Source organism: Falco punctatus, assembly GCF_963210335.1.
Source record: "Falco punctatus genome assembly, chromosome: Z".
Lineage (NCBI taxonomy): Eukaryota > Metazoa > Chordata > Aves > Falconiformes > Falconidae > Falco > Falco punctatus.
The window spans coordinates 52076009-52103869 of record NC_137586.1 but is presented as its reverse complement, the minus strand read 5'-3'; the positions used below and the strand labels follow the sequence as shown (position 1 = coordinate 52103869).

Sequence of the window (27861 nt, the reverse complement as noted above, 5' to 3'; positions counted from 1 at the left end):
GTGAGGCCACAGTGGCTCCACATGGAGTAGAGGAGGGTTTGGGGAACCTCACAGTACAACCCAGTGCCTATCAGAATGGGATCAAGTTGATGGGGATAGGGTCTTCCCAGCCGTCCCTGGCAGGAGGGCAACAGGCAGTGACATTAGCTGAAACTAGAGAGGTTCAGCATAGTAAGAAGGTGTAAAAAAAAAAGGAGGATAATTAAGCACTGTAGCAGGAGCCAGAGGGGCTGTGGGATCTCTGTCCTTGGAGGTTTTCAAAGTCTGAGCAGCAGGGTACGAATTCATTCTTGATCCCACTCTAAGTCTGGACTAGAAGCTATCCACTTCCCTTGCAAATTAGAATGCTTCTGTGGTCTCTGTGACCTAGGAGTTAGTATTGTTTTACACATGGCTTTACATGGACAGAGTAGCTGCATATACAAGTGAATTCCTGATGAATCCAGAGGACTCACACTCTCCAGCTGTCAGGTTACACATATGCTAGGAAAGGAATGTACTGCAGCAGCTACATTACTCCACAGCAGATGGCCTGTACAAGCTATGAACACTGTGACAAAAGCCTCAGAGCACAGCATATTGTTCTCTTTTATCTGGCAGTCAGGATAAAAAGCAAAGTGTTGGAAAATGCATGCTCCAAATCAGGTAACGCATAAATTCACAGTCAGGTCTCTACAGAAAGATCTGTTTAATTCCTCATATCACACTGGAAAAGATTAGTCTGTGTGGGGCAGTACAACCGAGACCAAATTTGTTTAAATGCATTTTAACTGCATTTTGATTAAATTAGAATACTTTCAGATAACCACAGCGATGACTGTAATATGATTAACGACTCATACAAAAATAAACTGATCTAATTTATTCATAGTAGGTCCAGTTAGACCTGTAGGATTTGATTCATTATTTTCCAGATAAATATTATTCTTGGAATCAATATTCCAGATTAATTGCTGCCAATTTCTGATGTAATTTCCCTAGGAGCTTTTCACAGTACACGCAGCAATCTATTCTGCAACTGCTCAGTCCAGCCCTGAAGTTGGGAAGACCCTTACTGTAACACTGTCAAATTGAAGAAATAGCAATGGGCTTCTCTGGCTGACCACATTATTTGCCATTTTAATGTGTCATGCAATAATTGGCCACGCTTTGGAAATATTCAGATGCCTGGCCTTTCCATAGCAGCTCTGCAGAACTACAGAAGGCCAATATGCAGCTTGCAGCTTACATTTGTGCTTGTTGTTATAGCACAGACAGGGCCAAAGAGAAGACAGAAGCTCGAACAAAGCCTATATATTAAAATAGTTGGCAAAGACTCTGCACTCTGAAACCCTGTAAAATCCCCCTGCATCAACAACAGCCCCTACTGCTAAAAGATCCAGCCATCAGATAACTGCCTTCAGAGATACACATTGGCAATTGTCAAATACAAATAATTTTTATTCCCTTCACTTTCAACTTCCCAGCACTCCAAAGAAACCAGAGATTAAATAATAAAACTTTTAATGGATAAAAATACTTGTGCATTTTAAAATAAACTCTCTTGAATTATACAGAACTCAGTACCTTTCTCTTGTCACTGACATGCAGTCTTCATGCATATATAGATTTAAGAGTTTAATTCTGATACCAAGTCAATAGCCTCTTCCAGGCATTGACATGGATGGGCTAAGCTTCCAGAGTCACTAGCTGTGACTGTCACAAGCCTGGAAGATAACATCTGCTTTAAAATACTTTGGGCAACATGCACTATGCAGCCTGGTATTCAACTGCAAGATCCCATACGGCCTTCCTTGGCAAACCTTATATCCCGAGGCAGCAAAATGACACTGATATGACAGCAAGAGAGCCTATAAACAAACAAACGAAAATACATATGAAGGGGTTAGATTCTAACTGCAGGTCCAACACTGGCATGAAGCTGGACTGTCAAAATCAATGCTCTAGAAATAGCTCTCAGTGGCAGCATGCCTTGCAGCCACTCCCTCAGCAGAGATTCCTCTCCCCACCCCTTGTCCCTTGCTTCCATAATAAACAGGGTAAAATGAATTATGACTTCAAATTAGAAAGTTCATATACTTACTATAGTTACTGACATAAATCTCTGTATAGGTGAAAAGAATGTAAAGTCAAAGGTTTTGCTACTGAATGAGAAAATTTTTGATACTTTTAAAGAAAATTTGCACATCAGAGTCAGCTGAGAAATCTTTTGTGTGTTTCCCCATGCCTGGTACTGATTTTACAGATGGGAAATATCATATAGATATTCCTAATGCAATTAATCCACCCACATAATTAGTGTAATAAATACATAAGCCTGTCACTATGATAGTCTAATGCACTTGCCACGCTGTTATGTTGTAGCGAGTTCCCGGTATTCTTGGCAGCTGTTTGAATGCCAATCAAGCTAAAAGATTAACAAAAAAAGCGCAATTGCTCTCAAAACAGAAGACCCCAACTGTGAATCCCTACTTAAAATATAATTTTGGTCCCCTTTTAGCACTAAAGGCTAAATTTTGATTTATTTCATTTTGATCTCATACAAACTTTTTGTCAGCGTGTATGAACTACAGGTGCTTCTGTACAGACCCCAGTGCTGACATCCGTCATGTCCAAGTGCTGATGGAAACTCTAATGGGAATGTCCACGCTTCTGGGTGTGGTGCTGGAAATACACACAATGATTTCCCTCATCCAAGGGAGTACCACTGCTTTCCACTGCTTTGGAGCAGGATTTCTCCAAGTCTGATGGCTCCAGTCCCTTTTGATGACATTTGTTCAGACCTTGAGGCATGCAGACCTAAGGGGTCACTGGTAAAGCCAATAAAAAGTAACATCCAGACCCTCTTCTGCCTGCAGCTGGTAGTGTCTGAAGTAGTTACAATTACCTTGCTGCACATTACTGCTTCTCCACGGTCACAGCCTAATACCTCATGGTCTAATAAGCTGATTAACCCGAGCAGCTGATCTTTGACAGATAGTGTGAAGCTGCTTCAGTTTTGTCTCGCACAGCAAATGAGAATGACTGTGGAAGGCTGGTAGCGGTTTCATACCTCAAGTAAACCTCTGAATTATTCCTATAGTGAAAGAAACAGTGCTGCCAATGGGAGACAAATAAACCTCCTGAGTGCACTGAGAATTAGATTAAGGGTGAATTAATTTACACTGTATCAATTACTGCAAACTGGAATCTAAGTACCTGTTTCACCTACTCTAGAGACATGCTTGCAGCTGGTTCAGCCTTCCTGAAAGGTGCACTTGTGTTCTCTGCTAATATATGTTACAGAGAAAGTGAATGGGAGCACTGCACAAAGGCATGTGGAACTGAGACCAGTCAACTCAATGGAAAATCTCACCCTAAAGGAAAGAAACCCACAACATCCTAGGACACCTCACACTAATTCATACCCATTTTATGTTAGCAGCCAGTGGAAAATGCCTGCTTTCAAAATTTTTCTGGGATAGGTCACTCGAGAAAGGTATAAATGCTGCCTTTCATTAAGGGTAAGGAGGGAGCTCTTCATGTTATCACCTGCCAGTCGGTCTGCTGCTTTCCCTCACCTCTCCGTTAGCAGTGTGTGTGTGTGCTTCATTTGATCCAAAGCTCCTCCAGAGCGTGCTGCCCTTCTGGAGCCCTTCTACCTGTCTGCCTAAGCAACAGCTCTTTGTAACCACCATCACAAGCTCAAAATCTTGCCTCTTCCTCCTGTATCTCTGCTGCTCATCTGCTGGTATCCAGCCTCACTCCAGCACCTTGGAGTGCTGCCCTCTGCATACCTCCCCCTGGTTCAACATAGCCAATACAAGACGCTTTCTCCACCTTCAGGGCCTTGGGCAGGCCACGCTAATGTTCCCGTCACTTCTCACTTGGTTTTGAAAAGTGAGCATTCACCTCCAAAAGGTCTGAAACATAACTTCTGCTAAGAATATGCTGCTTTCAGGCAAGAACCATTTAATTCCTTGCTTCCTTAGATTGTCAGTTCTTTGGGGTGAGAACCACCTTCATATTCTTTGTCTGCCATTGGTCCTAATATCTAGGTAGGAATTGTTATGGTTATGCTAATAACGATCGGCAGCCTTAATAACATACAGGTATGTAAGACAGTGGGATGACCCAGGCAACAGGGCGTAGGCACTAACTGCAAGTTAGTGTAGAGACTGAATGCAGTGACTTACCATGAGCACTGACTGATGCAAGTATTTCCCTTGATGTTTTCTAGAAAAATTGCAGAGCCTTTTATCAAGAGTTACTAGTCAAGCTGTAGTAACATACAATAGCGATTTCTGGGGGTTTGAAGAGGTGAAACACACATAATCTGAGGTGAGAACACACAGCCATGTACGCACTGATCTTGTTATGCACAGCCCTGGGCAATGCTGTTGGGTCTAAGGGTCAGTAACAGTCATGGTCCTTGCAGCCAGGAGTATGCTCACAGCTTTGAACCAGTATGTGTAGTGAGAAAATTTACTCTGTGGTGAGACCTTATCCTAAGATGTTTGACTCTCTAACCAGGGTCTTAGCCTCAGGTCTCTGCCTGATGGACTTCATGTATTGCAAGGCCTGAAGGTGTTACTTTCCCAGGTTGTCAGGCAACCTGTCTGTTATCCTGTCACTGAACATTTTTCTTGCTTAACTTCTTCCTCTTTTTTTCCATTTATGACACAGTTTTCTCAGGTTCCAAGGCTGTACTTCTTCCATGACCAGTAACTGACTACTAGTAAACTTTTTAGAGCCTTGGGGATGGTCTTGTAGCCCACACCCATGTTTTCATGGTATTTGCTATTACCTTATACTTCAGCTGCACATCATAACATGAGACACTGTTACAAGGCTTCTTTTCACAAAGTAAGCTCTCACAACATATCAACAAACAGAATAGACCCTGGTCATCTGGCCTCACAAAATTAGCATAAGGACTGTGATGTATTACCAACATCAATAAAACTGGTTTTACTGGGCCACCAGCAGCCGAGAGAATCAGGTCCTTGCACATTTGCTGTAAATAAGCAGGCTTCCATCAGACCTGTTCACTCTCAGCTGTCAGATCCTCCTTCCATTAAATGTAACATTACCAAGAGAGACTCCAGCAGCTAGCTACTGTGGGCTCCACAGGATGTATATACACACTGAGGATGTATATACACACTGATAAACTACCAGCAAGACCCTAAGTTTTGGACAACTCTTCCAGTCAGAAAGGGAACAGCACTGATTCATGTCCCTATCTCTTTATGGTTTAAATGTGCACATCTTTCCAACTTCCAGAAGCACTGATGTTATGTAAAGAAACATGGCTGCAGGGAAAGGTGCACCAGAGGCACAAGTACTTCCAAATTACCTTACCTACCATGTTTTACTTTCACTGTATTTTCCTCCCCCTCTGCAAAAGCCAGCTGTAATTAATGGCTTTGGCTAGTAACTTGTAAGACATGAAAACATACACCTGTATTTGGAAGACAGCAGTCACTGGGGAATCATGGACAATCAGAAAGAGCTGAGCAGGACAAAGCCATGGTGGTATGAAGTTGGAATAAGTGCATCAGAGATATCAAGTTACTTGGAAACAAAAATCTAGGCATCCTGAAAACCGAAAGTAATCACTGCAAGCATTTGCTGTAAAAATGTCTTTCTAACATTTGGGCTTCATTTCACATCTCTTTTCAAATGAATGTAAGTTTTTCTTTTTGCATAGAAGAGGTTTTTGTGCTCACTGAGTCAGCGTACAAACTGTAAGTACAAAAGTAAGTGTGATACCTCAGTCTGAACACAGGGCGATTTCCCAAAGTACTTCAGACACAAAATGAAAAAAAACCCCAAGCACTGGCTGTCAAGGAAAGCACTATGAAACTAAAAGATAAGAGTACTTTGGGAAAAAAAACCCAAAGCAATCCCCAATTCTGCAACTGCTGGGAAGCAGCCTCCAGAAAGACCTGGAGAGTCAAGCTCTGCCACAACCAATCTTATGGACCAGAAGAGGCTGAGCTACAGGAAACACCAAGAACGGGTTTCCTTAATTTAGACACCATATAGTGAGTCACCTTAAGCTGCTGTACCACTCAGCTGGGGGGTGAGGGGGAGGTGGGGGTGGAAATCACAGCTTTTCTTTCTTATTCTATTTGCTCAGAGTTCAAATAAATGGCCAGGAAAACTTCATCTATAGCAGTTCACAGCTTTTGGAGATGATTCCCAGTTATGATGAGGCTTTTACAAGCCCTCACAATAGGGCTAAACTGCCACCAAGTAAACGAACCCTCACCCCACCACAAACGTGGTATAACTGTTTCGTACTATAACCAGCAACCACAAAAATCAGAACACGTGTTTTACATTTAATACATTCTAAGCAGAAAAGAGTAGAGAAACTGACACAACCCTGCAGCACAAGGTACTTTCATTTGCATGTGAAACTCAGCACCTACATTATGCTGGACTACTGAATGAAAAGTTTAAAAAACCATCCTTTTATCTGTGAAGTACAGAATTAGAATTAGTACCAGGCAATGGTTAAAGTGAATAAGCAGCATATTTTAACTTTTAACCACCCATGTAAAAAATAGCAAGTGATATTTTATCTCACGCCTCTCTCTTATTTTTTTTTTTTTAATGGCTCTCAACACAATGCAAACAAGTTATTCTGTGCTGCCAAGGATGCTGGATTCCTGCTAGCAACAGTCAGCAGCTTCTTTTTGGTTGCAAAAGCCCTAAGAGGCTTTTGCTGTCTAGCAGCTGTGTGTCAGAGCCTGAGGTGGATGATGACAGAAGCAGCACCACCAGCTGCGCGTGCAACATGTACACATTTGTACACTCCTGCAGGAAGAGGTGTCTCCCACTTTCCCTTTGTATTGCAACACAGCTTGCTGGCCCCTGCTGCACTGAGCTGCCGGTAAGAAATTGTTATGAAGCCACCTTTACTGTAATAATGAGATAAAAGATGTTTTTTTGTTACAAACACTATGTTGACAATGTGGATGAGTAGAACTTCTCAAGGCATTGCACAACACTAAGACATTTAGGGTATAATTTCATTACAGTATTAAGTTAGCCTAACATTAGCATCCTCTTTTGCAGAAAGACAGCCTTGGTTACAAAGAATACGTATGCATTGGGAGATCCCACACCCGCTGATGGAGGAGGTTATAAGGAGCTGTAGCAGGGATCTCTTAGCAGCATAGCTGGCTCAACTTTAAAGGTTATTTGTAGCAGGGCTGTCTCTTCACTGCCAAAGGAGTATGAGGGGAAACAGAGGTTAGTAACTCATGAAAGCTAAGTGCTGTTGAAAGCAGCACTGATGAAATTGGGACACATTGTCCCATCCACTGCACCAGCTTCTGTGGTAAGCAAGTAGCCTCCTGGGGTGTCCATTTGTATGCACAGGATCGAAATGAAGTGGAAATGGTAACGCAGAAAAGATGATACAGACTTTAGGAAAAGCAGACACCTTATAAAAGTTAAGTTATAAAGTTTGGGATTACTACCACAGAGAACTAGTCTAAACTTCCACAGCATGTGCATCTTAAGGCTTGTCATGATCTAGAAGACATTTGGCCTTCATGCAGTTTGTCCTACATGTAACAATACATCATTTTTTAACAACTTGGGGGAAATCTTTCGCTGTGCTTAACTGGAGATTTGCTCTGGTGACAGGAAAACCTCCTCTCCTGACATGTCATCTGAGTTCTCCCCGCATCAGCCAACACCAGTAGCAAACTGCACCCATGTCATGTCGAATGGGCCCACCGCCTCACAGCATCGTGGCCTTCAGGCCCCCGCGCCCCCTATAAATTCATGTGTACGTACGAACAAAGGGTTAACAGCAACATACACGTTTATGTAACTTATATACCGTGTGTACGTACGAACAAAGGTGTTAACCGTAAACTTATACTTGTATATAACTTATAGAACAGTAACTTATACACACAGTCACACCCCCCCCCTTCCCGGGAACTGCCCGCTCCGCCTCGCTCAGACCCACCCCGCCCCACACCGTGCCTGCGCGGTGAGTCCGGCACCGGCCGCGCCGCTCCCCGCGCCTGCGCGTTACGGGCGTCTCGGTCGGGGCGAAGGCGGGGCGGAGGCGGGGCCGAGGCGGGGCGGCGGCGGGGCCGAGGCGGGGCGGCGGCGGAGCGGAGGCGGGGCGGAGGTGCGCACCCGCCTCTGCTCCGCCTACCGCCGCGCCGTGAGTGTGACTGGCAGCCCGGGGCCGCGCGGTACTGGTCGAGCTGTTGCTCCGCCTCCTCTGCCGCTTCTTCTTCAGCGCCTTCCCCGGTCACTGCCCCCCCCGCCGTTCTCTTCCGTCGCTTCTCGTAGCTGACCCGTCCAGCTGCGCCGCGGGGGCCGGAGGGGCAAGCAGCTGCAGCCGCCATGAAGATCATACTGAAAACGCTGCAGCAGCAGACCTTCCAAATCGACATCGACGTCGAGGAGACGGTGTGGGCCCGCGCAGGGGCGGCAGGCGGTGGGGGGCCGCGCTCCTTCCCCACCGGGCCCAAGCCTTCCCCCTTCCCAGAGGAGGCAGAGCGGTCCGGGCCCTGGTGCTGGGAGCTTTGCCCTGCCCAGGGGCAATGGGCGAGAGGGGAAAGGGTGGGGGGGGGGGGGCGCTTGCGCTGGGGAAAGGGCGGGCAGCCTGTGCCGGGGGGAGCGGTCGTTGGACCCTCATGTGAGGGCCGGTGTTTTGAGGGCGTGATGTAGTGGTCGCCCAGGAAGAGTTTGGGAGGGGAGTGGGGCCGGCTGGGCGTTGGGAGCTCCGCCGTGGGGGAGAGGGCCGGGGCCCCTCGGCGGGGGAGGGGCGGACCCCTTTCGGAGGGCCCGACCTGTCGTGGGGTGACCCCTCTTAGTGGGAGCGCAGAGGGTCTTCTGCTGGTTGAGAGCGACCTTTCACAGCCGGAGGAGAGGGGCCGTTGTGGCCTGTCCCCCGACGAATGGAGATCCCTCCTTCTGGGGAAGGATGACCAGAGGGGGGAAGGGAGGGTAACTCACGTTGTGCGCTGGAGCAGAGGAGCAAGAGGATTGTAGAGCAATAAAATTTTTCTTTCGGAAAGATACGTGCCCGCCGCACCCATGGTTTAGTGGGTAACGGGATAAAGCAGTAATCTGTGCTGTTTTAAATGGGGAGTCCTGGGAGTGGGTCATGTCCTCTTGGGGGGGGGGGGGGGGGGGGGGCGTGCAGCAGAAGGAAAATGTGGTGCTTGCTCCCTACAGATTCCCCCCGAGGAAGGAACTGTCGGGAGGGTTGCACGGCTCTTCTCTGCAGGAGCGTGTAGCGGAGAGGAGCTGGCGAGCGTTTGCTCTTACATGCGCGTCTGTGTACACTTAGGGAGGCGTATACTGTTGTGTGATGAAGGTGGGTGATTTTGGGAAGACTGTTGTTTTGCCTACAGTGTGAGCTGCAGTGATTAATCTGTGCTTACGAGGTGAGGGAGTGCATGTGAGATTTTTGGTAGCGGCTGCAGGGTGAATGAATGTTGGTGTCTCCTGCAGAGCAGGTGTTCGGGTGTGTGGTGAGGTTTATGAGAGTTAGTCTGCCTTACTGCCAGGTCGCAGTGTCTGTGTGTCTCTGTACTTCTGAGACAGGGAGGGGACATATTTTGGTTGTGGGTGAATGTTTTCTGTTCGGCACGTTAGAGTCTGCTGGAAAATCCTCAGGGAAAGAGAGTGTTCTGAGATGGGAGGAAGGGCCTTAAGTGAGTTTGCAGGTTAGAAGTTCCCTTGTCTCTTGCTTGAAGATAGATGGTTGCCTCTGATAGCCAAGTCCAAACATCCTTGTGGCTTTATTTTGAAAGATTTGAGGACTTCAGTGTCTGAAGGTATGTCTGCAGCATACATACTTTCACTGGCCAGATGTCATGTGAAACTTCTGGGAACTAGGGAACATTGCATCTGCTTTTATAAAGTCTGTTGGTTTACCCTCTTCCACTTCCATCTTAAGAAAAGTAAAGGATGACAGGTAAAAGTCAGACTAAGGGTCCGTTTGGTTGAACGGTATGGCAGAGGGAGATGGCAAATTTGTAGCAGAAGCATGTGTTAGAAACCTTGCAAGTATTTAAAACTTTGGTCTTGTTACTGAGAAAAGCCCTGTTTCCATCTTTTTTTCCAGTTCTTATTACTCAGTAAGGTCCTGGGAAATAAAATCAAGGAGAGGACTGAAGGAATGTTGCCAGTCAAAAACACCCCCTTAGCAGCTTTTGAAGACAGCAAAATACATTACCTAGGAATTGAATTATGGGAAATTAGACTGCACTTTCTGTTTATAAATGTAGTTGCTACAGTAGTGGCTCAGTAACTGAAACAAGAATGCTTCTCACGAGCATAATCCTTCAGTTCTTATCTAGGAATGGGTGGTAAGATAGAGGAAATGTGGGTAGGACTTGAGGAAGCTGTTTTAAAGTGAGCAGGGTGAAGCCTTGAATTTATTAGCTGTAGAGGTGTGGAGGTGAAGAATGTATTTAAATGTCCTTGGTCTATTTAGACCAAAATAATTTTTAGAAAATTATTAAGAAGTCCTTGTTGAAAGTTATAAATTGTAGAACTTAATAAGGAGAATACTTGAGCCTTCAGTTAGAAACCAAATTGGTCAAAATTGGAAAATGCTTGAAAATGTAATCTGTTAAGTGTTTCACAAGTATATGTTTGAAAGATCTCAGTATGATTTTTAAAAATCTTAATTTTAGCTAAATAAGCATTGGTTTCTTAGGTTAATTTCCTAACATCTTGAAACAAATGTGTTTGTTCTGCAAAGTTCAGTAAACACTGCTTTTTAGTCTTTGTGCTATATCTGTGTATGTGTGTGTTTCTCTGCTAGAGGTAGGCTTGTTTACTTGGATCTGTGCCCTGTACTGTGACAAGGCCAAAAAATATCTAGTTGTGATAGGCCCAGGAAACTTGTTCTAAAATTGTTTTCTGGTTCTAGCACTTTCTCCCCTTATTCTCAATAGGAAACTGAATCTGAAGAGACTTGATGTTATAGTGCAAGGTAGTATTCTAACAACAGTTCAAGCTTGTAACTGAAAGCTGTCATTAATGGTAAAGAATATTTAAACCTTCCAGTGAGAATTTGAAGTAACGTACTTTGTGACAAGTAGTTAGACTTGTTACAGCTTTTACACAAGCGACTGATTCTTTTTTTGCTGCTTAATCAGACAGTTAAAGTTCAGAACATGCTTTTAATAATGTGACTTCAGTTTTAGTTTAGTTGTGGTTTAAAGTAATGGCCATCTGGGTATTGTGACTGAATGAAAATTAGACTTGAAGCATTAGTAGTCTTGCTTGTGGAAGTCCTAGGTGAAGACTGTGAAATGTTTTGGCTGACTTAAGAAAAGATTTAGCTTCAGGCCCTATTATTTGAGAAAGCTTATTATCAAATGAAGAAATCTTTGCAGGCATGGCTGTCTTAAGTTCTGGGGAAAAATACCTCTGGAGTGCATGGGAATGAAGTGTCGTGCTCATCATGCTCTGTAGAGGAGTGGATTTACTCATGTCTAGTGTTCTGAGCTGTGAGTGAGGCAGTTCTGTACTTGAGCATTCAGACTTCCCCAGGATAAATGAAAGCATGCATTTATATGCACAACCTGTTTCTTGTGTTTGTTGGCTGACTGTGAGAGAGTAAATATATTAGACATTGTGTTAGGAGCAAATAATGAGCTCTGTCTGAAATTGATGCAGACCTGTGTAGCCACATCTGTCTGAGGTGGTGGTGACACTGTAAGCTTCTAAATCTAGTGCTTCTGTTGTAGTTATCACTATGTACATGTGAAATAAGCTTTTAAAAAATCTCAACAGCCATTCTTCATTTTCTTTGGGAGTGAAATACCAGTTGAAAGTAAGTCTGTCTTGTTCCATTTTCAGCTTCCCTGTGCTGATAACCTAAAAACCTAATTGTCGAGAGGCAGAGAAGTGCAAGGAATATTCAGGATGTCAGTAGCCTTTTGGCTGCAGTCTGTGTGTCACCTAATACAGTCTTCCACATTCCTCTATGTCACTACGACTTTGAACACCCAGGAAAGGCCTGCTTGTTTAACACCCTGTCAACAGGACACTTAGTTGTGAAAGTTTGAACTTGTGTATGTTCTGGTACATCCTTAATATGTTTATACTTTATTGTTAAATGTGTGTATGGGGATTTTTGAATGCTAACGTTATGCCCCTTTGGTACTGGAAGCTCCTGAGTTTTAAGCTTAGACATTTAGGCTAGATACTTGCTGAAGCTGTATTAAGTGTGTGGGGAGTATGCTTCAGCAAAAATGAAACAGGATCCAAAGGGTATGTAGTAAAGAAAAAATAATTCATGTTTCCACATAAAACAGGTATACTGCAGGGAAAAAGAGGTGCTACTTATCATTTTTCAAAAGACAATGTCTTAGAAAAGAACTTGTATTTTCTGATATGTAAGAGGTATAAAAAATATTCTGACTTTGTAACAACAAGGAGGTGGTACATGTAAGGGAGGCACTTTTTAATATTTACGTGGGTGCATCAGATAAAATGACAAGCTGCTCTCATTCTCTTCAGGGAGTGCAGTGATAAAATTCTCAATGAGGGTAGACTGTTGTCTGAATGGGCAGAGTATGTTTTATGAACCCATATGAAAGCAAATACTGTTTGTGAACCCACAAATTTTTAATTGGTTACGTTTGTATCTGTTGGGTATATTGACAGCTATACTAAATCAGCTAATACAAAAAGGAGATTAGTATTGAAAGCCTATGGAATTTTAAAGCATACTTTGCATTATCAAGTGTTATTCTGACTGAGGCTAGGGAAGATACATGGAAACAAATAATGGGTTGTTGTAAAAAGTATCCAATATATTTCTCAGAGCTCTCCTAGGAAACTGGGCTTCTGTTAGAAAAACACCCGATCTAGAAGTGTGAGTGAAGAATAAGGTTTTAACACAATCCAATATGTAAGTGAATGAATTGTAAGTAGCAGTACATGTATCTCATTAGAAAGTGTGTTTTTCTTTTTTTGTGAAGATACAAATATCACAGATTTAGTTTTGGTCATTGTAGTTTTGCTCAATGTGTACTTTCTTGCATTTGTTAGAAGAATTAACTTAAAACAATCCTGTAAGAGCTAGATGACCTCCTTCCTACATGTGTTTCAGTGTAGATTAATCCTGCAGCACTTGCTGCTAAAAAGATTGTTTTTACATTTCTCTGAGAGTTTATAATCTTAGTGTTTAGAGAAGTGCCCTCATGATCCTGTTCAAAATCCAGAAATAGCCTTCTAGTTGTCTTTATGTCTAAAGTCCTGATATTTTTCTCTAATTCTTCTTTGGTTTTACAGCAGGTGTCTTACTGTTCTTCTAGAGCATTCTTATGTTGCTCTTGTATCTCCTAGGATTTTACTGGCGTGTATATGTGCTTTTGCAGTCATAGGAGGTGTGAATTTGAAGGGCCTGTACTTTCTGCTTGAGGATTGATAGATGACTGCAAAAATTGTAGCTTCGGAGACTACCAGACTAAGAGTGTCAGGGAGTATTTACATTGTTTTTTCATTATTTTTATACTTCGCAGACTGTAGCATTTTCAGGTTATGTTCTGTGAAAATTCATGTTTATTTTATTAACTGTCGGGGGGGGGAGGTTAATAGTGCTTTTCTTCTGTAGCTATTCTTTTTCCCTGTTTACTGGCTAGAGTTAGAATTTTCAAGCATGGGAGGTTCTAATTCTTGCCTGAACAAGGAATATTCAGGAATATTTTCCTTAAATCTTAGTGAGTGTTCTAACATAAATTGCAAAGGACTTTGGGGGGGTGACACATATTCATTAAAATTTAATAAAAGAAAGGTTAATACAGTATAAATTATGAATACAAATAATTTTATTCATATTGGAATTTTACGGGTTAGCCATTTCTCAAATGCATTGGCTCTTTGACCATCATTTCAGAAGTGTTTTATTCGGAATGTTCTTATCCAGTTTATCTGTTGGCAAAAGTTAAATTTGTACTCCTAATAATTTATCAGTATTATAATTGTATTATGAGATTATATTTCTCAACAATCCAAACTTCCCTGGACCACCATTCCCAAGGTGGCCAGTAAACTGAGCAGTGTATTGGTTGTATGCACTTATGGATAGCTCTGTACATAATTGTGTCTTACATTTAAAGTCTGTTTTGCAGGTATGATTGGTGAGTGAAGATATCTGTCTTTGATATGGATAACAACAACAGACTGGAAGGTGATCCCTTTGGAACTTAAGGAGAACAGAGAGTGCATGATGAATAAAGCAGAGTATGAGCAGATGACCATGCTACTGTCTGCAGTCTCATTACTCTTCTTGTGTGTACAAGGGTGTATGTACTGGCAAACCTTCTGAAAGTATTTTCCCTGTATTTCTGAAACACAGGAAAATACTTTCCTGAAGGTACATTTATAGGGCTATGTAAACTTATAGGTATGGAGGAAATGGCTGCCAGTGTCTTCTTCCACCAAGATTTGTATCTTTGACCACTGTTCCAGGCAGGATACGTGGATGGAGTAGACTCACCGAGACAAATTACCTTTTATTTTACAGGATATAGTCAGGTGCAGCATGTCTTATCTGGGCCTGTAAGGGCCAGACAGGAGGCCTCAGTGGCTCTCCTCTGCATGTTACCCTACAGGGAACGCCAAATAAGCATTAAAAGAAGAGGAAAGGGCTTGTGACTGCTGTAAGCATACTGAGTTGGAATATGGTCTACAGGCTAACTGACTCTAGTTCTCCCTGTCTCTGTTGTTCCCTCTGGTTTTGTACCAGAGGCATGTTAAGATCAGGGAAGGGAAGAACTGGGGCTGAAATTCTTACCCCCATCCCCCCAGCTTGAATATCTGTGTTTCACACCTTGTATTTCTAACTTGTTTTTTATTTTGTTATCTAAGTGAAAGGCACTAATGCATATCAAAATAAAACTTGTTCTACCCCTCCAACTGGTCTGTCAGTAAGCAGTATTGGGGAAGGTTTTTTATGTGTCTTTTTGCAATTACAGAAAATGTCTTGTCAAGTTTGTTAATACTCAAACCACTATATTGCTTTTACACTTACTATAAATCAGTGGAGTGTATCTGTGTTGTAAAAATGGTATGCTTAGAGGTACTGGAGGGTTGTTTATGCTAATCAACATGACGATGCAAGAGTCACCACTCAGAGAATGTAGGCTTGCTCCTTAAAACAAACCCTTGTGGGTTCATAGGGAGCACTCAAAACTGTCAATAGCTGCATCTTTCTGCCTTTTTTTTTTTTTTTGAAAGGCGCAGGTAGCTGAGGGGTTTTTTTTCCTGTTGCTTAAAGCTCTGCTTTATGTTGAAATCTGTGTTCATGTAGTTAGTAAAAAGCAGTGTGCGTGCTGCTCTTTTAGTCACTATTTAGCATCAGAAACTGGCCCTGGTGTATCCTGTTTTAAACAGGGCTTAGATCAATTTTGAAATGAAGGGTAGAAATGTTTAGAGGCCAACTTTGAGATCAGAAACAAATTGCCCAGAGATCAACAAAATGAATAACAGCAACAACTAGACTGATAAACTTCACCTAAGTGTAGATGAGCTCAGGTTTGGAGAGGAAATTAGAAAGGCAGAGGTAATTGCTCAGGAAGTAAATGTCAGAGCTAAATCTGGATTTGTACCTTGCCAGTTCCAGACTACCTTCCAAGCAATGCTGCTGCTTTATGTGTATACAAACTTCAGCAGAGTAATTGCAAATAGTAAATATAGAAGTTTATGAATACTTTATACTGTCTGTGAGGCTGTTTTCAAATATTGGAATAATTTTAAATGCCTTGTTCATTTGAGTAAAAATGTTTATTTTTCCAGTCACACACTAATGTCGTAAACCTGACTGGTTCTTCACAATTGTGGCATCTGTCCTGCCTTTGGGACACAAAGTAGGGCAGCTGTCTCTTCATGCAACCACCGTGGTGGGCTTTTGACTAAATATGAGCATCTTGTTTAGGAAGACAGTGTAAGAGATTACTGTTAAGTGTAGGTTTGTGCCAGCAAAATCTGCTTTTATTATTTGTAGGGAGAAGTAGCTAGAACCAAATGTGTTCTTATCGCTAAAGCTACTATAAAGCATTTACTTAGGAGTCAAGTAGTTTATTATCCTTTGGACATTTCAGTAGCAGGCACAACATGTGCCATTAATCTGTTGCTGATCATGGGATTCGACTAAGGGTAATAAAGACTGTTGCACTAGTCAGTTTGTTGCTTCATTAGCTGGTTTATTGTTGGATACAACTCATTGGTCTCACGTGATTTTGAGCAATGTCTTGTGTGGCAGTTACTATACCACGTTATTGTGTGGTAAATATGTTTTCAAAGGCATTGGGAGGGAAAACTCAGGAATGAAAACTTCCATCTTTGTCTAAATGATGACTTTCCCCAGAGTGAGGGAGAAACCTATTTAGTCTGTTAAAGAAAAGACGGGGATTGGTGGAGAATTACAAGATTTAAAAACCCTTCTGCTCAGTTTCTTCTCAAAGAGAAACAGTAATTTTCATAGTCCTTTTATTAATTTGATGATTTAGAGTAAAAGTCGGTAGAAACATGATGGAATTGAAGAACACAAAGCTTAATGTTTGGACTCAGCTGCCTGATTGACAGTCTGTCTTTTGGCGCTGGGTGTCAAATGAGCAGCATAGATTAATGAGTTGAATTCACTAAAAAATGGAACCCTGGAGCTCATAGATCCTGGAACTTCGAGTAAGAGTGGTAATGCTGCTCTACTATGTATGCTGGCCACCTACCTGTTCCCAAGGGAAATGACTTTCCACCAGAGCAGGTGGAGGAAAGAGGTGCTAGTAGGGTAAGGAAGACTGAAGAGAAAGATTTAATAAGCTGTATAAATATTTTATAGCGTTAAGCACCATGGGAGGTGGGAAGGCTATTCATGCTTGAATTATACTCATTTCTTCTTATGCTGATGTTATTAATAGTCTGTGTATTAATTTGGTCTGGAAATTGGGAAAAGGCTTCCAAGATCAGAATAAACTTTGTAGGAGCCTTGCGGTAGAAGTAACAGCAAATGATCATACTTGTTTTTAGGTACAGGTGAATTGGATTCCTCATGAAGACAGATTGTGGTGTTGAAGGCGGAAATGTGGCTTGATGTTGAAAGCAGCCCTTCTTAGTTTTATATTTATTTTCTGTAGAGACCTCAAATTCAGAAATTTATCTTGCCTGTGTAATTACAAATTAAAATTGATTGGAAGTATAGTGTTCACTTTAGTAGGAATTATAAAATATATCTTTGAATCAACTGACACTTTTTCTTTTCTGTTTTAGCTTAGTATATAAGGTAGGAGGAATGGAAATTGATCTGTGAGAGGGAAGGGAAGGAGTTTGCTCAATGTACTGAGCTATGGGAGCTACTTGCCTAGATGGAACCCAGCATGCCCTGTTTGGCTGGCTTCAGTAACTGTAGGGAACAACTAGGCAACTTAGCACTACAAGTTCACGTAACATGTTTCTAGGATGCCCAGCTGGGATGCAGTTAGGGACTGGTATCTCTCTGGAAGACCTCATTTTTACCACTTAGGAGTCAGTGAGCTCTGACTCTCTTAAAGAAATGTCAGGGCATCTATTCTTGAGGACACTGTGTTCAGTACAATCTCTGAACAGTAAAAAGTTTCACATCTAAATGGATAGGGGGCAGAAGAAAATTGTCTTAAGTTAGCCTCTGTGGCATAAGTGTGCTGTTTCTGAATATTTAAGGTCTTTGGAGATTAATCGATGCTCATTCTTAAAGGTGGTGTCATAAAGTGTGGGTTCCCTTTATTCTGCTGCAAAATTTATTAGGGCAGAAGAAGAATAGGTTTCTTTGAGGACTGAAATATGTTTTGAACTCTGATGAGGTAGAATAAAGCTAAGTAGCCTGGAGGTGTGGTTTATGGATTTGTATTTTTGAGAAAAATATCATAATGTTATGGATGCCAAGGTTGACTATCTTAAACCTGCTTTCTAAGTTTGACAGATAACGTGCTGGATGTGCTTTCCCAAAATTAATTTTCACTTACTAACCTTGAACTGATGGTGATGCTGATGTCTAGATTCTGAGTGACCTAATTTGCTAGAGGCAAAGTTTAGACTGTTGTTCTTTTCAGCAGCTCACTGTACCACTAGCTGTGCGATGCAACTGGCTTTCTGAAGAGCAGTGAGAGGGCTTCTGCCTTCCTGAAAAAGCAGCATTTCCAGTTTCAGTCTAAACGAAGGTGTTTCAGGCTACTGTGTTTGACATACAGATTGTGTAGGGAACTTGGTCTTTTGTTTTGGCAGAACTGAAGGCATGAGTATCTTTTCGTTAGTGGGTGCTGAGTCATCAGTCATTCTAGTTAGAAGTACAGGAAGAAATTTTATGCCACTAGCATGTTACTGTAAAATTGGATGTATTTGCTGTTATCTATTCCTTTTTTTATTATGAGAGTTAGTGTTGTATCCTCTGCAAATGAAGTGTTTCTGGCCACTTAGGCTAGGCAGTGATGAAAGCCAAAAGAAGAGGCAGGCACTATTTATAAAAACTTATTTTAGCCTAAGTGTTTCTTGAATTTCTGCCTGAAACAGGAAAATGCTGACATCTGCAGCTGACTGCATTCTCTTGCAGATTCAAGTGGTTAAGAGCTGCCTTAAGTACAAGTCCATTCATTTGTTCCTTTCAATGGGTATGACCACTTAGGTGAATTCATTTGAGTTATGACAGATTCGCTTATGTAAATTACTATTCTGTATAAACAGCTAAAAAATGTTCTGAAATGTATTTTCTGGAATTGACTGTTTTGTACACTTCCTCTTTTACAGGAATAATCTGAACTATGTTACAGAATTTTTAGTTATTTGGAATTTCTTATGTGTTAAGTTACTGTCAGTCTCCATAGCACAGTAGATACCTTTTGAATGGCAAAAGTTTACAGAGTGAACGTCCATTTAAAGGAGGCCTATGTTAGTAATCTTTGCCTTTGCAAATGGCAGTGTGTTTATGGATGTAGTTAGCAAAATACTGTAAGTCAGCCGAGCTATGTTAAGCCTAAACTTAGTTTAGATTTTTGTAAACTGTCACCTGGAGATATGTGTAGGAACTGAAGTAGTTTGTGTTTGAATTTAGTATATGATCTCATAAACTGATAGACATATATTGCAGAACCTGAGGGTTCATGCAATGAAAGCATAGCTCTAGACAGAAGGTTTTGGAAGAGGGCAGCGTGCCAGGTCACTTGCAGTACATCAATCACACTGTAGTATGGGGAAGCACCACATGTGAGGTGCACAGCAAAGGCAAATGAATAGCTGTAACTTGCTGTCAGTATTTTACTATAGTAAATATCTTCTTTGCATGTATCCAGTTACTGTATAGTAATTAACATGTGTGTTTAATGTGTGCTCACCTGCACTATGACATTTAGCTGTTCAGACATTCTTGAGAGAACAGATTTTGGTTTTGTCCCTTGTAGGAAATACTAGTCCAGAATAAAACTCAAACAATAAAACATGAGGAGAACAAAGTAGATGTTTGAAACCAGTAGCTTGAGTGCAGTGGACATGAAAGAAGCCTGAGATTTTTTCCCTCAAAATAATTATACCTGCTGTGACAAATAAGGTGACTGTGAAGGAAAGAAGAAGCTTAGAAACATCTTCAAGTGATTAATACAGGGGCATAAAATATTAATAGGTAAGCAGTGTGCTAAAAGGTAGGTGTTGGAAAACAGAACAGGCTTTTAGCATGATTTAGGGTTAATTTGCCCTAGTGGGTACAGGACGCTTAACTGGAGTTGCCAGAGGTATCTGATGCTTTAAAGGTCAGGAAAAACTGCTTAATGGCTTATCCATGACCTAAAGAGACTGTTCTGTTGTCAGGTGAGTGACTTCCAGCCTTAAATAATAATTGGGGCAGGAATTAACAAATTTTATATTTTTTTTTAGTTTTCAAGAGAATTTCAAGGAAATACTCTTTTAAAATAAATGTAAATCCAGAGATGGAACAGAACAAACTCTTGTAAGTGCATAAAAATGATGATGCCATCAGCAAATTATTATTAAAATGTGTAATAGTTCGACCCTGCCTGTGACAGTGAGCTGTGGTTAATTTTGCTGTGGAAGAGCAGCTGGCTGGCTGGGGACTGATCCTATAGCTTTTGACATGTGCTGGGGTGGCATGTGTAACAATCATTCCAAAAGCATCCTTCCTCCATCTGCTGAGGAAAGGAGTTGGCTTCCTATTTTAGTGTAGTCTTATAAGGGGGAAGGCATATGTTGTGTTCTGTATCCTTGTGGCTAGTGATATAAACACCTAAGGTGTAAGTTTAGAGAAGGGGGTTGATTCTGCAGGTCTCCTTTGTGGGGTCACGAAGCTCGATAAAACAAATGCTCTGTTTTATGTGTACTGCTGAGAAGATGCAGCTTCATTGTGAGTGTTAGTTTGGTTTGTTCCTTTTGGACCAGACATCCAAATTGAAAGGATTAGCCTGGTAAAGAGGCTGATGGGGAGAAGAAGCAAGGGGACCAATGAAGGAAAAGGAGAGAGGTAACACAAAGGTCTAAGACTATGTTAACAGAATAACAACGTGAAGCCAGGAAACACGACTGGCATGTGAAAGAGATGACAGATTTTAATTATACTGAGAATCACAAAGCTCAGCTTCTCAAAGTATTTCTGTTTAGCACCAGAAAATATGTTTCAGTGTATTTAGTACTCAGGCAACCCTAGTAGTGAGCTACAGCTTTAAAAATTAACAAAAAGTGGAAATACTACAGCTACCTGTGACACACATAGTTGCCAGTCTGTTAACTGTTAAGCTAAACATATTTTCACATGCTCAGTTGCTTAAATAGCTAGGTATATGCATCTCAATTACCAGGTTTCATAAAAAAAGCTTATGAATATTCAGAGAAGAAAAAAGACACTTCAGAAGATGGAGTTAGTTTGTAGTAACAAGTTCATGACAGATTGGTTGTCTTTGTTTTAAATATACTTGGAGTGTCTGTCAGGAAGCAAGAAGTATGAATGTATACTAGCAGTTTGTCTTAAAACATGATTTCACATGTATTGGTACAGAAGTGCTTCTACAGGAACATTGTTTATCTCCTCGGGATAGCATTATTTAGTCTTTCTGGAGAATACAGGCATTCTAATATGTGACAACTAACATCTTGTGAGCTAGTGTATGTGTTGCTCTGAAAGTGTGGACTGTGGCAGTGGTTTGTCTAAGTAAACAAGACAAAATGGTTTCTTATGTAGGCTTAAAATTGCTATGTAAAGCTCCAGAAATTTTGGGGGAGGGGAAAGAGTTACCTTACCAAAGAAATAGGCATTCTGTGAAGAGTCATCATGATGTAGTAAGCCATGAGCTGTGCGTAGAATGTGTGCCCCCAGCACTGAGGGCAAGAACAGGAGGGGGTAATGGGTCAGTAGATAAAAGCATTTTTTTTGTGCAGACTTCTCAATTTTTCACTCCATTAGAAACTTGGACTTAAGTAACATCTCCATGAGAAATCTTTTATCTAATTTGATTAAGCACAAGAGATTATTTGGTAAGGGAACATGTTGCTCTGCAAGTGGTTACAATGACATCTTTGGAAGACTGATGTACTTGACATAATCAAGATATGACTGAAAACTCCCTTTTGGTGTTTAAAACTTAGAATCAAGTGTACTTAATTAGGTTTGTACTGTGATTTTTTTTATTTTTTTTTAATGAAGACTGTTTCTGTCCTTCAGGTGAAGGCACTGAAAGAGAAGATTGAATCAGAAAAGGGGAAAGATGCTTTTCCAGTGGCTGGCCAAAAACTAATTTATGGAGGTAATGGATATTCTGATGATACTGTATGTGAATCTACCTTATTTTTCATGTTCTTTGATGTGAATGTTAAATCTTCTAAAGATTTTAAGTACTGAAATGCAAACAGGTTAAAAAAACCCCAATAGACCAAGCCAACAACAAACGTTGTCAAAGGGAATTCTTAATTTTGAATGAGAATTTGTCAGATTTATTTAATGTATGTGTGTCTGTTATCTTTGCTCTTTTGGTAAAAAATGCTAACAGCTTCAGGCCTGGGTGGGATATCCTAGGTGAAGAAGAAGAAACGCTGTTGTTAAAAGAAATCAGAATTTAAGCAGATAATGCTTCATATTATGGGTTAACATAAATTTGTTCAGTTTATGCTGTATATAGCTGAAGTGTTCCTGTGTATACCTCAGAGGATTAAAAATCAGATTATTTATTTTTGTATTAACAAAAGAAACCTACCACCAAATTCTTGCTATACAAAGATACTTTCAATACTTTTGAGCTCTGTCATTAGAGACATGTATTATGTGCTAACAAAAAGCAGACTAATGTCAGATAAAGACATGAAGTTACTTTATGTGAGCTGGCGTAGTTGGCATTTTTTTTGCCAATATTTAGGAGTTTTCTACCTGGCTGCTCCATTCTGGCACTAATACACAGGTCCTTTTTTTGTTTGTTTGTTCTCGTTTCATGTCAGAAGTTAAAAGTTTTATTCCAGTACTGCCTCTCAGGCATTTCCACCTCCAACTGTGCTTGAAAGAAACTTTGGTCTTACTGCTTCGGTGTACTGCTTTGTAAACAGTATTGGATTTCCACTTCTAGTAAGCTAAAGCCACTGATGACAATAGAAAGATGCCAATGGAAGAGAAACTGGGAGTCTTTTGTGTTTGTACAGGCTCCTCAGGACTATGTTTCTTATCAAGTTTTATGTCCCTTGTACTTAGTGAAGGGAATGCACATCAAGGACATGCAAGTCAAAGTTGCATGTATAATAAAGGAAGATGGGCAAGGCAGAAGGCCTTGTGCAATATACATATAATTGCATGACACAATATTATACTGCAGTGATTAAAAGAAATCAGGGGTTATATAAGAAGATATGATGGGACTTGAGTATTTTTCAGAAGTCAGAATTCATTGGTGGCATTGTACAATCCTCACAAGGAGCAGGAAATGTAGGAAATAAGTTTTAGAATAGAAGACAGTCTAAAGATTGATTGTAATTTTTTTACCTGGATGAGAGATACAAGGGTGTTTTGATGACATTTTTTACATTAAAATGAGCTTTTAAAATTTTCATAGTTTGGTAAAACAGGGTGGTATCCTAACTGAACCGATTATAACATTTGTTATTAAAAATACTTTGAAATTAAAAAAAAAGTTTTGCTAATTAGTGGTGTTAGATCCGTTATGTTGTCATCTGTATTAGGGTAAAGTCTAGAAACCCTGGAAAGGTGTGTCCTGAGAAGATAGGGCATCTGCATTTATACACTGTGCAAGCACCTTCTCCAAAGTGCCTATAAATCAGAAAATTGTAAGTAAACCTGTGCAGGTTCTGAGTAGATGCTGCAGTTATCTGTTACAGGTATTACTACTGCTACTACAGTACATATAACATGGTCTTCAGTATTTGACCTGCAAGACTGGAACCAGTAGAAAATAGAACACAAATGAGGTGGTACTGTCGTAAGTGCCATAATGCATATGCATTGCTTGACTTCCTTGCAATCATCAGGATAACTCATTAGCAGGACATATCCTTAAGTGGTGTATTCCACTAGCATTATGAAAATGTGTTTTTCCTTTAGTCCTTGGCACATCTTTGGAAAGTGAATAAATTCAAATAATGAAATATTTCCTGAAAATTCTGTAGTAGGAAGAGGTGCTATAAAACTCACTGGAATACAAACTTAATTTTGTGATTTGTGATACTGCCTCTAAATCAGCTTATCCTAAAAAAAAGTCTGTAGTTGAATATATTTCTGAGTTCTTGTCGCGTGAGGCAAATCTACTTTGCCACAGTACCATCTCTGCTTATGAAACATCCAAAGCAGTAGTATGGTGCACATTTCTAGCTTTGATCCTCCTTTTTTTTAATCCTCCTGTCAAGGCAGCAGGGTATGGAATGGTTCTAGCTTTTTCTAATGTTCAGCATTCTTTTAAGAACAAATTTTTAAAGTTGCGAAGTCGCTTACCTAATGCAGATAAATTTGGTCTGTGGGAGAGAGCTGTAGATGTCTGACTGCATCTGAAGGGCAGACAAAACATAAGCAGGCAGGAATTTTCTTGTTGTGTCTAGAGTGTGTCACGTAGGTCTAAGTTATTCGGTTAAGCTTATCGTATGCTAAAGCCTTTCCTCTATATTACTTGTATCTGTGCAAAAGGTGGTCCAATTAATCTTTTTCTAGATTTAGTGGTGCTGTTTTAAATGATCTGAAGCATCTTCAACACTGCTGGCAACAGCCTTCAAGCTAAGAAGTACTGTGGACATCATAGGAGGAAAATTACTGATAGCTGTACTGCCAAAGCTTAAGTGCTGAAACACTTTTTCCTGGGTTATTAATGGTTATATATTTGCATAAAACATGCTTTTATGGTTGCTTTGGGAACTGTGTTTATGTGAGGGAATCCCAAGATCTTCTAATGATCTGTTAAATAACTTAATTTATATCTGCTTAATTTGCCAGGTAAAATTCTTGATGATGACACTGCTCTTAAAGAATACAAAATAGATGAGAAGAGCTTTGTGGTTGTTATGGTGACAAAAGTGAGTAGTCATTATTTTTGAGAAGGAAACTGCATTCACTTCATTATTTTTCTCATTGTCATGACAGACTGTATATGCCTAACCTTAAAACCAGTGGAATGCGATCATGTGGAAGTTTTGATGGACAGTAAAAATAAATTATTGTGTGCATAGGTAGGAATTATTGATTTGCAGCCCTATTTTGCCTATGCTGAGTGTTTACATTCAGAGAAAAAACTTGTGAGTGGCTGATTTTACTGTTTCTTCATTTTCCCAGTGATACTGTTAAAAGGAACCTGGATAGTCTGTTGTTAAATCCTCTGTACAGAACCGTTCAGGTTTGCGATGTTGTTTTTCTGAACTCATGGTTGTTTATTTTGTCATGCTCAACAGCATAAATGGTAGAGAAAATATACACATTTCAATCAAACAAACCTATGAGTTTTGAATGACTGCAGTGGCAAATTAAAGGGGGTGATAGACATTTATTTGAAATACCTCTCCTCTTAAGCAGTTGCTTGATTGCTTCCAGGAATGAAGTCACTGATTTTCTAGGCATTCCAGACTGTTGGGGTATGAATAAAACTGGCTTCATCTCTGTCTTGAGATAATGAAGTTGGTTTTGTAGTTAGAGATCCGTCTTCTGACAAAGAAAACCTATATTCAGTTGGCCTCTGCTTCTGTCTGGTATTGGCTCACTAAATTCTCTGTTTGAATGTAACTGTTCCTTCTGAACAAACAGCATTCCAGCCTGTGGCTTGTGTGGAGGAGAGGTGTTTTTCTGTACAAGAAAACAGGTGCAGGTATGACTTCAGAGTACAGCTTTCATTTTGTTTATAGCAGAAGAAACACAGACCTTCATGAAGAACTGCTAGATGCAGTACTTTATATTAAAAGACCTGTGTTTTGGGATTGGGCATATCTTCAGTGTTAAGGTCTTTTTGCTAAGTCTGTAAGCTCAGTTTTTTGCTTCATCTTCTGGATCAGACATGCCTTGTCATGTAGGCACAACTGCTAACTTTGTCTGAAGCTCAGGCGTGTTGCAGTGAGGTTTTTTTTCTTTGAGTGATTCTTAAAATGTTCTTTATTGTGCCTGTGAAGTTGGCAGCTATTAATTCTCAACCGCCTGTCCTTTCAGACAAAAGGAGGAGGAAATATCCCCCCCTCCCCCAGTTCAAGCAAACTTGTCAAAAGTGATTTGCTTTGAATGAGTAGTTGGGTTTTGTTAAAGTTCAGCTATTTATCTGTGTAAGGCAGAGATGGTGGTCAGCCTTACCGATATTTGCAGGTAAGGGACAGCAGTAATTACAGCTTTCAAAAATGTAATTCTTTACCTTAGCAAGAAGTTACATGCATTCTGAAAAGTGTAATTTCTGTATAATGGGATTAATGGATTAGTATTGCATTCAATCCAAATTAATGTTTTGAATAGACTTGTAAAGATTAAATCAAAATTATATGCAAATATTAAGTACCCTTAAGTTTGTTGCTGCAGATATGGTAGTCCCTGATTCTGCTGGAGTTTTGGTACTCACTACAGAACTCAAGTTATGTGAAATACGTAATGCTTTGAATGTAAAGAGTGCATAAGTAAACCTTGTTGTGGGTTAAGTTTAAATTTTAGCATCTCATTTTCCAGCAAATAACATTCATAATGAAATGTGATTTCTGTCTTTATCACTATTCCAAATTTGAGTGGTGAGAAAAACTTACGCTTGTTGTGTTTGTCAGATGTCTTTTGACAACTGTTTTAGTTTCTTCTGAAAAATGTGCTTTTGTAAAACACAGGATTGTTTTCATGTTTAGAGTGTTGTGGTGTATAAATACTCTAGATCTTACCTTTGTATTTCACTTGTAACTCAAATAGTGTGACTGCTTAGGTGTATAAGTACTTTAGTGACACGATCAGTGGCCTGCTTAAACATAGTAAAAGGCATTATAGATTTAATGTTTTGAAATGCTTTAATGTTGTGCTTGATGTTGGGGCACTGGTGTCCTAACAGAACTTAATTAATAGAAAGCATGGGTTTAGGAGCTTTGTGCCGTGTCTGAATTTTGTTCTCTTACAGCCCAAAGCAGCAACTGGGGTGACTGGGCAGTTGAGTACTGTGGCTGATGCTTGTGTGGCAACAGAAATGCCCATACCAGTCACTGCACTGGTACCTGCTGCTGCCTCCGTGCTGGCTCCTGTCTCTCCTCCACTACCACATACAGTTGCTTCTGAATCTGCACTTGTGAGTGCTCCTGAAGAAGAGCAGCCAGAAGGAAAACCACCTGAGGTGCCAGCTGCTGCCAACCCACTGCTAACTGAAAGGTATGAATGAGCCTCCATAAACTGCTTCCTTGTCCGTTTCTGTTGCTTCTAGTTTTGATTTTTAATTGGAATTTTCCATCACAGTGTTAGTTCAATCATTTTCTTGGTCCTACATAAGTTTTCTTCTTAACTGTAATTTCAGTCTCTGGCTTGGGTATAACATTACTATTGTAAGAAGTGCCCCTCCTTGCTGCACCTTATCCTGTGGGAAGTGTGGTTTTGGGACTAGAACTATGGAGTGGAGAGTGAGATGACAGGATTGGTGCTTCCATATTAAGCATTTCAGAGTTACTGTGGCACAAGTTTGTTTTCAGACTAAGGATATTCACCTGTGTATGGATCTGCTGTCAACAAAGCTCTTAAAGACTTGGGAGCTTGTGTTCCTGTCCTGTTCATAGACCTCTGATGGTGTTTTGAATCATGCTGGTTAAGTTTGAACCGTAAGTTCTTTACTGCTGTGAGAATCTATTAATTTCTGGAAAGAGTTTTTTCTTCCAAAATGTAGGCTATTAATCTTAATTGTATAATGTCTTAAAGCTACAAGCTTATTTGTTCTAAATGTTCCTTGATCCATCTGCAGGTGGCTGTGGGAGTTGGGATAGCTTTTAACCTCAATTCTCTACTTCTAAGAAAATCAAATGCCAGTTAGAGGTTTCATCCCTGTTGTACACTGGCGTGATTTTGCTTGCTTTAAGTTGCTTAAGTATTGCATGGGATAAATGTGTTGCTAACTGATTTAATGGCCCTTGAAGTGCCGCATAGCATCAAGTCCTTGTTTTTTTATATGCTAGTTTTCAATATTTTGTGTTAAGTCAATACTGGTGCACAAGATACTAATTTTTGAAATGGTTGTATTTAAACACTGTCCAGTTCTGATTTGATGAGAAGGAAGCAACTTACAATTGTCTGATATCCTGAACATGTAATCAGAAATTTCTTGCGTTAACTGATGATGTAATTTTGGATTCTGAGAAATGAACATCTTTTTAAAATGAAATACAAGTGAAGCTTTATTTATCAGTCAAATAATTCAGGTCTTTTTTTAATGT

General features: G+C 40.5%; 1 protein-coding gene across 1 annotated transcript in view; it reads left to right on the top strand.

Moving 5' to 3' along the window:
* The first annotated feature begins 8258 nt into the window (after positions 1-8258).
* RAD23B (RAD23 homolog B, nucleotide excision repair protein) overlaps positions 8259-27861 on the top strand; it is a 35120-nt gene continuing 15517 nt past the window's right edge. The window contains exons 1-4 of the mRNA XM_080372406.1: positions 8259-8430; positions 21683-21764; positions 24440-24519; positions 26568-26812. Of these exons, the coding sequence (XP_080228532.1) occupies positions 8365-8430; positions 21683-21764; positions 24440-24519; positions 26568-26812 (473 nt within the window). The 5' untranslated portion in view covers positions 8259-8364. The remainder of the gene's footprint in view (positions 8431-21682; positions 21765-24439; positions 24520-26567; positions 26813-27861) is intronic.